A 12,634-nucleotide genomic window follows, 5' to 3' on the forward strand; every position below is an offset into this window, starting at 1 on the left:
GAAATATGCCCTTTGCAAAAAAATGGCCAACAACGAGCACCCTTGCGTGGGCTTTGTTCTTCGGGCTTCACATTCTCACTCCCAACCCCATCGACGGTATTCTACAAAATTTCCGGTTCACAAAATGTCAAAGGTGAAAACCGTCTTGGAGTCCCATCTCCACTTTTTCAAATCGGTAAACTGACACCAGAGAAGCGTGGGTACCAATCACGGTCATGCCAATACTGGCAACAGGAGGCCCAGGACCTGGGCTTCCCCGCTTTCGTTCACTGCTCTCTCACCTCAAATATGTGGGGTGGACTTTTCGAATTAAAGAAAAAAAGGAGGAAACGTCCAATGCCACTTTCAACCGTAGATATTGCCCCCAACGTTCCCAAAAAGCGTGCGTTGGCAACCATGGATTTCATTACCCTTTAACTAAGGAACTGGAAAGAACCAACCTCGCATGGAGCCCTACCTGCAGAACGACCTCTAATTTTAAAAGAATTTTAAAAGCGAAGCAAAACAAAACAAAACAAAAAACCGTTAGCATCCGCTTTCAACCTTACGCGTAGTACTAACTCTGCTCTCACTTCACTTTGAAAACGACCCACGCCAACGAGGGAGGCTGGGATGCCAGGGAAGGAAAGTGAAGAGGGAAAGGCCAGCGGGGGTTCCAGGGGTGGCGCCCACAGGGGACTGGCCGGGGAGCCCCAACAGGGGCGACTGTGCGCACGCGCGCGGGTCGGCTGGAGGCAGCTAGCCTGCACCCCGTTTCACTCTGCTTTATTTAATCCTTAGCGCAGCCTCCTCCCACACCCCCAACGCCCCAAGTTCAGGATGACAGCGGATGGGGCCGCGGTGGGGGGGGCGGAGGAAATCCCAGGGCATCCTCAGAAAACGAGGTTTTGGAAGATCCGGGGTTCGTGGGTTAGCAGGAGTAAGGCAAGGAGGTTAAGGGCAAAAATTTTAAACCACCCCCAGCTGGGTTTCCGCAAAAGTCTGAGAGAGATGCCGACGCATCAGCTCCGGGCTGGCGGGAGAGCAGAGACTCGGCAAGCAGAACGCGCGGGACCACGAGGGGCGGGGCGGACTGTGGGCGGGGCCTCCTGCCACTCCCTCGAGACCCCGCCCCTCGGACCACCTCCCGCCTTACCATTGGAGGGCGTCGGGGGCGGGTCCGAGGGACACCCCCCTCTCGCCCCCGCCCCCCGCCCCGCCCCCTGCCCGTCTTCGCCTTCGGCCCTTCCAGGAGCCTCTGAGCACCAGGAAAGGAAACACCGGGGCTGCCACAGAGCCCCTGGACGTTGGAAAAGAGGACCCCCCCCAGCCACCAAACCCGCTGGCCTGGTGACGTCACCATGGGTGGAGCTATGTGTCTCCGCCCCCGAGGCCGGAGCCAGTGCCCCCACCTCCGAGTCTGCGGCTCCCGCGGGACGCGGGGAAGCGGCCGCCCTGTGCAGAGGCTCCACGTCACAAAGTGCTGCAGTCAGTACCCCGCACTCCCCTTTAGCCCCTCACTCTCCACAGCATGCCCCACCCCTCTTTTTTTGCCCCTTTTTCTGAGTTTGAATATCCAAACGTCTGAGAGAGTGTGGGGACCCGGAGATGGGAGCGCAAATGGCACGCTGCCTGAAGAAGTAAATCCGATTCGAGATCTCCTTAATCCGTTTGCATTTCTACTGCCTATTTAATATGTCGATGTTTTCTCGTGTATTTTTGGAATATTTGGGGGGGTCGTTTTCTTTTCTTTCTTTTTTTTTTTTTCTCTCTTCGGGGACTTAAAGTTGGCCGATGGCTTCTTTAGCTTTTGATTTAAAAAACTGGGATTTAGTCATCTTTTCGTGCAGAAGGGAAAGAAACCAAAGCCTAACGGCCTTTAGAAAGGAAATGGCCCTGTTTGTTTTTCATTCTTCACTCAAGCTGTCGTCGTTAGCACCTTGCACCGAGCACAGACGCAGCTGCATAAGCACTCCGTTGCAGAGTAGGCTGCGTCTGCACGGGGGTTTGTGCCTGAGCACCAGACAGTGCAGGTGTATGTGGATGCGGGTGTGCGTACGTGATGTACGTGTGTGCGTGTGTGTACGTGTGTGTGTGTAGCTCAACAAATAACCCCAAGGCGCATCAGGATCAGAAAGAGCCCCGCATACTATCAATGGCCTAGGAAATTTCCTAAAGCTCCGAGAGTTAGTAAATCTCTAGTATCCGAAAATCATCTTTGCAGAGGATCGTTTCTCCGTGCTCCCCTGTCCCCCAAAACAGGTGTCCCTGTGTCTCCCCGGCTGGGGTGTCCGAAGTCGTGAAATTCACAGAGGGCACACTGTGTATATTTCAGGGGCCCCACGTGTGCGGACCAAACCCCCGGGGCCCGGGCGTGTGCGCGCGCTCCCTTGAAGTGTGAGCAGGCGGGCACGGGGGCGCTCTGCTTGCGGGCGTGCGAGAGTGTGTGCGTGAGTGTGTGCTCACGCGCTCTAGGCTGCGCCCAGAGCTCAGCTGTTGGGTTGGAGAGAAAGAGGGTAGGCAAGTGCCGGGGACAGGAGGCTGAGGGGCGGGGGGATGTCGAATTAATAGAGCTGCTTTAGCTGTTTTCCCTCTCCCGTTCTCGCTCGTTTAAACCCCACTGCAACGTAGAGATAGGGGGCTGGATTCTCTGTTGAGCTGATGGAGGAGGGGGAGCAAGTTGAAACAACCGAGTGGGCGCGCCAGGACTCCCCGGCTCCAGGCGGGGAGGGAAGAGGGAGCCCCTGTTCCGCACAGGGAGGAGGCGGGGTTCGGAGGCCCCGGGAACGGCGAAGAGGCGGGGGTGGCCGCGGGGACGGGGAAGTGGTCACCCCCGGGAGGCGAGAATTCGTTTGAATCGCACATTAATTGGAGATACCTGATTAATTCCAGCTTCTGATGACTATAAATGGCGATTCTCTACCAAGGTGTCTTTATTTAAAAAAAAAAAAAAATCATTCCGTGTCATCCCCCACGTCAGGCCTGCTCGTGGGCGTGAGGCTGTACTTCCTCCGCCCCCTCCTAATGGAGTGAACCATTCCCAGCTCTTCCCCCCTCTCTCTCTCAGCCTCTCTCTCTCTCTCTCTTTCTCTCTCTCTCCTCGCTCCCTCTCTTTCTCTCCTCCCTCTGCCTTCCCCGTGCATAAAGTCTCCGTCGCTCTTGGAACTTGTTGGCAATGCCTATTTTTCAGCTTTCCCCCGCGTTCTCTAAACTAACTATTTAAAGGTCTGCGGTCGCAAATGGTTTGACTAAACGTAGGATGGGACTTAAGTTGAACGGCAGATATATTTCACTGATCCTCGCGGTGCAAATAGGTAAGTGGACCCGGCCGGGCTTGCGGATGGTGGCAGACGGTAGCCGGCCCAGCCCGAGGTGCCGAGGGGGACCGACTGGCCCGCGGCTGCCCCGGGGTGCGGAGAAGACGGCAAACCCCCAAGAGTAGGGGCATCGGTTCCTAGGGACTCGCGCGTCCCGAGTTGGTTTTTCTTTAAAAAAGAGAGAGAGAGAGACTCCAAACGTTCGCCAGGAAACGTATGCAGCTGGCCGTTTTCAGGAGGGGGCTTTCCCCCTTTTTCCCCCCAAAGAGCACGTCCATTTTTGCTTGCCTTTCTCAGGTTAGACCAGGTTTTGTGCGCTCTGGGGCAATGCATTGGCCCCCGCGATAAGGCAAGGTATTATTTTGAAGGGTCGAAAGGTGAATGCAGGAACAAGATGGCTAGGCAGCTAGAATGGAAAGTTTATGTGCAGAAAGCAAAGATATTTCGGGGCTCAGACTGCTGCATTTAGAACTTTGTCATTCTCCCGCCCCCTACCCCCCATACCCTAGCTGCAGCGTTTGCACCGGGCACCGCAAACCCGGCTGGGGGGGGCAAATTGAGAATGATAGGGAACCCCAGAGTACATATTTCAATAGGCTTATCATTGAAGAGGTTGAATTCAGCCAAATATACATGGATATAATTTTCTATGAATATTTGCCTGTTCCTTTCCACATAGGCATCCGAATTTTATATATGGGAAAGGGTTAAGAAGTGTTTGCAATATGTCACGTCGGGTGTTTGTTATTTTTGTTTGTTTGGGGTTAATTATGACGGATTTATTTAGTCCCCATTTTATGTTAAGGAATGTTGAGTCCTAGTTACACTGTTTTGGGGCTTTTAAAAGTTCACATTTTTCCATCCAGAATGAGGAAGATGTGATGGAAGGCAGCACTAGAAACCCCACTTCTTCGATGAAGGTTGGAGGATTAATTAACCTGACCTAAAAGTGAAAGTGAAGTAGATTATTAATAGAATGGACAAGAGAAAAAATAGAAACTCTTCAAACGGGTTTTCTGGAGACCGAGGGAATTGTTGCCTCCTATCATTTCAGGCTGTAGCATTCTTCACAGACAAACCCTTGCAGTATTTGGATAGGAGGATGCTTTAGGGAATGGGGCAGCAAAAAATGAATAATATTTTTCTCCATGCGAAATGTGGAGGAAACAGGGTTTAGAGTTATCAAAACATTAAGATGGATTCTTTGCAGTGGTTTTTTAATGCATTTGACATGCTTTTGTGTATGTGATTTTTTTTGCATGAACATTACAGGGATTTTAGACTCTGTGCAGGATGTTGGCGTTTTCCTTTAATTCTAAGAAATGACTTGATATTTTGAATCTAGTTCTTTTGAATCTTTGACATTAGTGCAGAGATTCAATAAAAGTAAAAAATTATAACTGCAGCAAATCCCTTAAATGTGGAAAGTAAGTGAATGTGGCATCTTGCAATTAGCCTGCATATTTTTAGAGAGCAAGAGACAGCAGTTATTTTTGATATAGGGATTTTAAGCGGAGCAGGTTTGCAGCTCTGTTTTCCTGGAGGGAAATAACCTTACTGAGGAGGGGTTTAAAAAAAAAAAAAGCGATTGTGCATGCGGGATACACTTGGAACACATTAACCTCGGCCGGAAAATGACCATTTGTTGGCTGTGGAATTGAAATTGAGCATGTTTGTTCCCGAATGTCTGCCCTTTCCCGCACTGGAGCCTCAATTTTTAATTCATGTCTGGGAGCTGTCCCAAATCATTGACATTTGGCAACAAAAGTGGGGGCTGGGAAGGGACGAGGAGATGGAGAGGGTGGTGAACGCAAATGAAGACACGCGGGAGGAAGTTTGAAATGAATGAAAGGTCGAACGAATGAATGAGCGGATGGAAAAGGCATAAGACGCAGACACCGGAGAGGAGAGGGAAGGAGCCCAGGTCGCCCGCCCGAGCCTCGCTGAAGCCGGGTTCAGGAAGGACAGCGAGGGTCGCACGGGCTGTGACCTGCTCGGATGCATGAGCTTCAAAACACGTCCCGCGCGCAAGCTCCGGTCCTCCCACACCCAACTAGAGACGAAGCAGTTATAGTTGCGAAAAAAAAAAAAACAGAAATTTTCACGACTTCTTATTTTACACACGCACACACTCACACATGCGCGGTGTGGAGGGTCTTCTCCTCTAGCAACGCCCGCAAAGATAACGTGACAGGAGCGCTTCCCGCCCCCGGCGAGCCCCATTTCCCCCTTTAAAATATTGTCAGTGCATCTTAGGGGCTACTTTTTGGCCACTGAGTTTTGGGGGTGGAGGTAAAGGGTAAGGACGGACGGGGAGCTGGGTGGGGGAGGGGAAGAGGGACTGTATTTTACTTCGTTTCGAGGCTGCAAAGCTGCATTCGTGGCATGCATTATAGAGGAGGATGTGCAGGGTTCATTTCATTGTGACTGCATTGTAGTAGAACAAAGATTCGTTTATTCTATCTCAATGTTCTATTTGATATTGCAGTCGCAAGGGCTTTTAATATTTCTCGGGGATGGGGGAGGGAGATTCATGAAGGTTTACGTATCTGCCGGAGCCGAGGTCGAAGTTAACCTTAGTCCCTTCCCCGTCGCTTCCCGTTCCGGATTAGAAAGCGCAAGGCCCGCCTCACTCTTCCTGCAGCAATTTGCAAACGGGGAGCTCTCGGAGGCTGCTGCAGGTTCTGTCACCTTCCTTCTTGTCTGCGTCTGGCCCGGCTCTCGGGGACCGGGGGCCGGGGGGGGTGGGTGGGGGCAGTGAGGTGTACGGTCCTCTTCGGAGACATTCACACACAAGCCCTGGAGGCCAGAACACCGCTCTGGAAGGAGCCGGCACTCAGGGTCGTGGGTCCTGGAGGCTGATTTCCATTCTGAGAGGATTTGCCCCTTCCCTCTGCTCCCCTAGCCCCAACCGCGCGGATCTATGGTTCTTGCGCCCCTCCTGGCCCCTTGGCGTGCTTTTGGCCTAGCGCCAGCAAACGTTTAGCCTGCTTCGTTGGCCTTGGGGTGGAGAGAAATGGCCTTGGCAGCGGCAGTCAGGCGCCGTGGGGTTTAACCGCCCCGAGGCCGGGAGCGAGGACTTCAGTGCCGCTTAGGTAACCTCCCCCCTCCCTCTCCCCTTCTCCCTTGGTCCCGGCCGCTCTCCCGCCCCCCGCCCCGCCTCACCCCCTGGAGGGAACCCGGAGCTAGAGGCCCAGAGCCCCGGGCGACTACCACCTGGGCCCTTCTGGGTTAGAGCCTGGAGAGGAAAGGTCCCACCCGCTGCAGGCTGATTGGTGGCTGGTTTTTCGGGGTGTGTGGCGAGCTGAACCGCGGACAGGGGTTCACGAATTTGGCCCCCGCGGAGGTAACCCGGGGTCACCCGTGCCAACACAGCCGTGACTTTGCCCGGCCCTGAGTGCCCCGACCCCTGGTCACCCCCCGCCCAATCTCCGGACACCAAGGCTGCTCTTTCTCTAGTGGGGTGGGGAGGGTGCGTTGCGAGGATCTCACTCGGAACACATACTCCACGGTAGGCAATCAGTTTTATAATGAAACAATGCATTTCGATGGCTGCTGCTGGCTTCCAGAGACTTTATTAATTTAGTCATTCAGCAATGTTTGCTAAGCACCCACCAAACACTGGGCGCCGCCGAGGTTTTCTTGCACGATATGGCCTGAGGTTCAGCTGCATGGCCCCCATGCTTTCCCGCCTCCTCACCCCTTCCTCGCCCCCTCACTCTGCTGTCGTTACTCCCTCTGTCACCTCAGAAATGCAAGATTGCACGCCGAGAGCTAGGACGGACTTGCTGGGGAAGTGTTGGGAAACGAAGGAGGGAGTGAGGAGAAAGAGAGAAATAAAAAAGACGGGGGAGGTGAGAAGAGGGGGCGATGGAAACAGAAAAAAGATGCAGAACGAGATGCGGGAGGGAGCTGCAGGAAAGGAATGGACTCGCCTCCCCCTCCCGCACCCGCTCACACGCGAACTGTCTGCACAAGACAGTAATTGGCGGCGGGTCAGTCATTCTTGGGCCACGATTTTCATTCACCTCTAACACTGGCGCCCCGCGAGGCTGGGCGTCGAGTCTGGGGCTGGCGGGCCGAGGGGCTGCAGGGCAGGGTCTCGACGCTGCTGACCGGTGTCCCCTCCTCCCCGCAGCGTACCTGGTGCAGGCCGTGAGAGCAGCGGGCAAGTGCGATGCGGTCTTTAAGGGCTTTTCGGACTGTTTGCTCAAGCTGGGCGACAGCATGGCCAACTACCCGCAGGGCCTGGACGACAAGACGAACATCAAGACCGTGTGCACGTAAGTGTCCTCTTTGGCCTGCTGGGTTTCTGTTCTGGGGGGCGCTGCTGAGGTCGAAGAGGGCTTGCCTGCGGGCCTGCGCTCTGAATTCCCCACCAGCGCGAATCAGTGCGTGCTGGGCTTTGGACTTTCGCCCTCAGGCCTCGGCCAGGGTCTGCTCTGGCCAAGGGGATCCTCTGGCCTGAGATGGGCAGAGGAGGACCCTCCCACGCGGGAGCCAGGCCCAGCCCTGCGCCTCCTCGCCCGCAGCCTCAGAGGCCCGGGCACTCAGTGCGCTGGAACCCGGAACCAGGGACAGAGACAACTGCTAGCAGTTCCTCGCTCTACTTTGAGGCAGTCTTCATCATTCTTTTTTTCTTTTTTTCTTTTTTTCCTGTGTGAATGAGTGGACTGCTGAGTACTCTCTGAAGAAGAGTTCGTTTTGGTTTGAGGAGCATTTTAGGAAATACTAGGTTTGCATAATGGAAAAGTCAAAGTCACTCGCTTGTTTTGTCCATTTCCCCTAATAAAACCCCCTTCCACTACACACCAAGAACATTATAGGCAAGGGAGCGCGGGTCCCTCTTTCTCTTTCTAAGAGAAGAGGCTGAAAGAATATTTTGTTTTGTGCCAATGATTTTGCCCAAGAAAAGTATGTCCTGGGCATCTGGTGACCATCTCTGCTGAGTTTGTGGCACATTCTAGGTTTTGGAGAGCCACCCCCTCGCCCCCCCCCCTTCCTCTCTGCATCTGCTGGGTATCCCCAGGCCAGGGCAGCTAAGGGCTGGGAAGGAGTTCCTGGCAGTGGCTTTTCCCAGAGCTTGGCTGAAAAGCACTGCTCCCACTCGCAAAGGAGGAAACTAGGAGAGAGCCCTACTATGGTAGACCAGTGACATTTTAGCTGCTGCAGATCGGAGAAGTACCCCCATCCTCTGCAACACACGCACTCCTCACTCACTTATTTTATTTTTCTAAAAGAGCTATAACTCCCACCCTCACCCAATAATGGCCCTTACCAAAAAGCCAAGGCAAGAGGTGTTCCTTATTCCCCAAAGGTTGAAGAAACCATTTTCTGCACCATCCTTGGTATAAAATGAAGTCCCGCTCTCTCCCTAATTCCTGGGGAGAGGGTGTTTATTTGTTTAAATTATGAGGAATTACATTGGGGTCAATTTGGCCACACAATTTCCTAAATATCCTGGTGTCCACCAAAAGCCACAGCCGCTAGGTAGCTGGTACTTTCTGATCAGAAAAGGGACAAAAGGCTGGATCTGGGTTCCATACCCACCTACTTTAATTCCAAATGTCTGATGATAGGTAAGAATATATCTACGAAGCTTGACAAAAGGTTAGATATAGATCAGCTCCCAAATATTCTATTATTTACCAGAATTCAGTTATTCCAAGTTCTTTTAATTTTTTAGTAGGACTTGGTCCTGGAGGATGGAAGTGAGGAGGAACCCCCCTCCCCCAGAAGCTGCAGGCCATTGCAGGGTCTGGGCTCCCACTTCATTAATGGTACTACTGGTTGCTCAACACTCTGCTAAAGCCCACCATCTCTCGGTTCCATGTGGATATCTGTCCTTTTTCATCATATTCGTCTTCCAGGAGGGTCCTGTCCCCATCTGGGCATGCATGAAGAAAGGAGAGATTTAGATTTCCTCTGGGAGGTGCAATGACAGCAGAGAGCTACCCCTCCACCTCTTAATTTCTGTAAATCTTGCTATTTATTATGCGTTGAGGAACCTGGAACCCCTATGCTCCAGGCTCCCCCGTCCTCATAAATTAGAGACTCACAAAGGTCGTTAGAAAACAGCCAGAGCTCAAGGCAACCCAACAAGCATTTATATCTTTCCTATTAGCCAGAGGATGGGGTGGGAGTGGAAACGGGTAAATCAAACATGGTGCTTGCCTTCAACGTACTTACAGTCCAGGCGAGCGAGAAGAAGGGAGAGATAGGAGAAAATACAACCAAATTGCGTGGAGGGCGGTCGCTAGTGACCTGGCACTAAAGGCCCGGGTGAAGTGGGAGCCAGCCCGGAGTTACCGAGACGCACGGATCGACCCAGCACCGAAAGGAGACAGCGCCCCAGGAATCGATCACGGGTTGGAATTATATTTAGTCTCTGGATCTATTTTGGGTTTTCGGAAGAAAGGGGGACAATAAAAAAGGACAGGTTGGTTGAAGGTTGTGGGGGCGGGGCTAGGAGCTGAGCCCAGGGAGAGGAAGTGGCTGAGGAAGAAGGCGCGGGTCTCCGGGAAGAGGCGGGGAGCGAGGACAGGGAGCGGGGTCCCTGGAAGGCTGGCAGGGGTGGGCACCGCGGCGGCACCGCAGTCCAAGCTTGGGGGGCTGCACACTACACCCGAAAGGCCGTGGGGAGGAGGCTTCAAGGGGTCCAAGCCCACGAATGACTCTGGAGGGGGAGAAGAGGAGGGACCGAGCGCGCAGGGCCGGGAGCACGGAGATTTGCAAAAGCAGGAGGTGGCTACAGAGCTGGCCCCAGGGCACCCACACTCACCGACTCGGGAAGGGGAGAGGCAGGCAGGAGTCTCCGGACCGAATCTGAGCCGGGGGACTGTGGAGAGCGAGGCCAGGGGCCACGGAGGGCCGAAGAGGAGGGGGAGAGGAGAAGGAAGAGGAAGTGAGGAACCGAACAGAGGAAAACCGAGGGGAGGGAAAAGGAGGAAGACAAAGAAGGGAAGAGGAAAGGAGGGGAAAATCGGAGAACGGGAAACAAAAGGAAGAGAGGAGGGAGAGTGCGGGCGAAGGCGAGAGAGTACCGCAGCGAGGGGGGGGTGGGACACAGAAGGGACGAGGGGGAGGAGAAAGTGAGAAGCCAAGAGGGGCGGGCTGTGCTCTGAGCAAGTAACCCATCTTGCAAGCTAAGAGGCATTAATGGGCGGCAGCTTGCAAGGCTTAGCACTGTTTTCCTAGCTTTCCCCGAGGAGGACGAGCAATCTGTTTGCGCAGGCCGAGGTGCCAGCGCCGCGCAGCGGGTGCGGCCCGGCTCCCGGCTGCCGGGTTCCCGCCGGGGAGCGGGAAAGAGAAACCAGACGCCGCAGGGGGCGGCCTCTGCCCTCGGACGACGGCTTCCAGAGTGGGCCTAGGTTTGGCGCCAGGCGGGTGGAGAGGTTGGGGGGGGGGATGGCTCCCGAAGAGGTTTGCGGAGGCCGCGACGGGGGGAGGCTCAGGGGTGCAGGCCTGGGTCCTCGCCGCGCCCCAAGTCAACCTGCTTCTTCCGTTTTGTTCTGTTCCTCGCCAGATACTGGGAGGATTTCCACAGCTGCACGGTCACAGCCCTTACGGATTGCCAGGAAGGGGCGAAAGATATGTGGGATAAACTGAGAAAAGAATCCAAAAACCTCAACATCCAAGGCAGCTTATTCGAACTCTGCGGCAGCGGCAACGGGGCGGCGGGGTCCCTGCTCCCGGCGCTCCCCGTGCTCCTGGTGTCTCTCTCGGCAGCTTTAGCAACTTGGCTTTCCTTCTGAGCGCGGGGCCGGCTCCCCCCGCGCACCCACCCACACTCACTCCATGCTCCCGGAAATCGAGAGGAAGATCCATTCGTTCTTTGGGGACGTTGTGATTCTCTGTGATGCTGAAAACACTCATATAGGATTGTGGGAAATCCTGATTCTCCTTTTGATTTCGTTTGATTTCTTGTGTTTTATTTGCCAAATGTTACCAATCAGTGAGCAAGCAAGCACAGCCAAAATCGGACCTCAGCTTTAGTCCGTCTTCACACTAAAATAAGAAAACGGCAAACCCACCCCATTTTTTTTTAATTTTTATTTTTTGGCACAAGAATCTCAGGAACGGCCCTGGGCCACCTACTATATTAATCATGTTAATGCATGACAAATGATGGGCTCCTCCTAATAGGAAAGAGAGGAGAGGAGAAGGCCAGGGGAATGAATTCAAGAGAGATGTCCACGAGGAAAGCATATGGTGAATAAGTCACGCTCACGTCTTTCTTCCACCGTATCTTGTTTTGATCATTTCCACTGCATATTTCTCCTCGAGGAAAGTAAAAGGATAGATTGTTGGCTTTGTGGTTTAAGGATAGGAGGGAGAGAGGGAAGGGTATCTAGGTAAAGGCTTCCAGAAGAATCGCTGCTAAAGTCACTGAGAGGTTAAGCTTTACCTGCTGTTGTCGATGCATCTTTCCAAGTCCACTGCCTTTATTTTCCCTCTTGTTTTAGCTGTTACACATACAGTAATACCTGAATATCCAACGGTATAGATTACAAGGGGGGGATGTTAAATGTTAATCTAAAATATAGTTAAAAAAAGATTTTGACATAAAAGAGCCTTGATTTTAAAAAAAAGAGAGAGATGTAATTTAAAAAGTTTATTATAAATTAAATTCAGCAAAAAAAGATTTGCTACAAAGTATAGAGAAGTATAAAATAAAAGTTATTGTTTGAAATGGGGGTGTCGTTTGTTTCCTGCCCCAAGCCTGCTTTCTTGGCCCAGTGCCCGGGGTTACCCCTAGGGACACGTGACACCGGAGGATACATGCACCTGTTCGCAAGCGTTGATAACCTACCGTCTTCGAGCAGACCCTCTTCAACTAGGTCACTTTGCCACTTTTCACTTCTTACTTAAAGAAGAGAAAGAGGAAGTTGTATTTTTAATAAATAAAAAGCAGAGATCTTTTCTAGGTGAGGTTCCGGGTAATTGGGCTTGCTTAAGAAAACACACGCAGACCCAAGGCTAGCGCCCAGCCTGCGGCCCCCGCCCCAAGCGGGTCGGAGCCCTAACCACGATCTGTGCAGGCCGAATCCTAACCACGATTCGCCTCTTCCTCTGCTGTGGCCGGAGGCAGCTTGCGAACGAACCGCCATTAAGGGCTCTAGCAGAGGGGCCGAGGAGAGGCTGTGGTCCCTGGCAGGGATCAGATGAATCGTTTCATAATTAATAAGACAGCTCAGCTGAAATGGCGAGGAGACGGGGCCCTATTGATCTGGCAGTCGAGCTGCTTCCACCTCTCCTATTTATAGGCCCCGCATGGCCTTACGGAGAAGTAAACATTCGAGAGTAAACACGAGCAGAGGAGACCGGGGTCCAAGGCC

At 53.1% G+C, this 12,634-nt stretch overlaps 1 protein-coding gene and 1 long non-coding RNA gene across 3 annotated transcripts; one reads left to right on the forward strand and one right to left on the reverse strand.

Annotated features, from left to right (window-relative positions):
- The first annotated feature begins 3,038 nt into the window (after positions 1 to 3,038).
- NRN1 (neuritin 1) lies at positions 3,039 to 11,958 on the forward strand. Of its 2 annotated transcripts, none has more exons than XM_002915036.4 (3): positions 3,039 to 3,293; positions 7,435 to 7,579; positions 10,822 to 11,958. In XM_002915036.4, exons 1-3 carry the CDS (start codon positions 3,239 to 3,241, stop codon positions 11,048 to 11,050), a joined length of 429 nt encoding a protein of 142 aa, XP_002915082.1. In that variant the 5' UTR covers positions 3,039 to 3,238; the 3' UTR covers positions 11,051 to 11,958. The 2 variants fall into 2 exon arrangements, with proteins under 2 accessions (XP_002915082.1, XP_034516258.1); XM_034660367.1 differs by lacking the exon at positions 3,039 to 3,293 and adding an exon at positions 5,670 to 5,977.
- LOC117802294 lies at positions 8,951 to 10,542 on the reverse strand. Its single transcript, XR_004625392.1, has 2 exons — positions 10,078 to 10,542; positions 8,951 to 9,183 (listed from the first exon to the last, which is right to left on the reverse strand). It is a non-coding gene; the product is annotated as an uncharacterized LOC117802294 (long non-coding RNA).
- Positions 11,959 to 12,634: the final 676 nt, after the last annotated feature.

Source organism: Ailuropoda melanoleuca, chromosome 5 (genome assembly GCF_002007445.2).
Source record: "Ailuropoda melanoleuca isolate Jingjing chromosome 5, ASM200744v2, whole genome shotgun sequence".
NCBI lineage: Eukaryota > Metazoa > Chordata > Mammalia > Carnivora > Ursidae > Ailuropoda > Ailuropoda melanoleuca.

What these genes read in the sequence shown, in the direction of transcription:
- NRN1 (XM_034660367.1), top strand. Translation starts at nt 5,764, where the DNA reads ATGTTCTATTTGATATTGCAGTCGCAAGGGCTTTTAATATTTCTCGGG. An exon ending in GCTCTCGGAGGCTGCTGCAG is followed by an intron (nt 5,978 to 7,434) that starts GTTCTGTCACCT and finishes TCCTCCCCGCAG; the next exon opens with CGTACCTGGTGCAGGCCGTG. An exon ending in AACATCAAGACCGTGTGCAC is followed by an intron (nt 7,580 to 10,821) that starts GTAAGTGTCCTC and finishes GTTCCTCGCCAG; the next exon opens with ATACTGGGAGGATTTCCACA.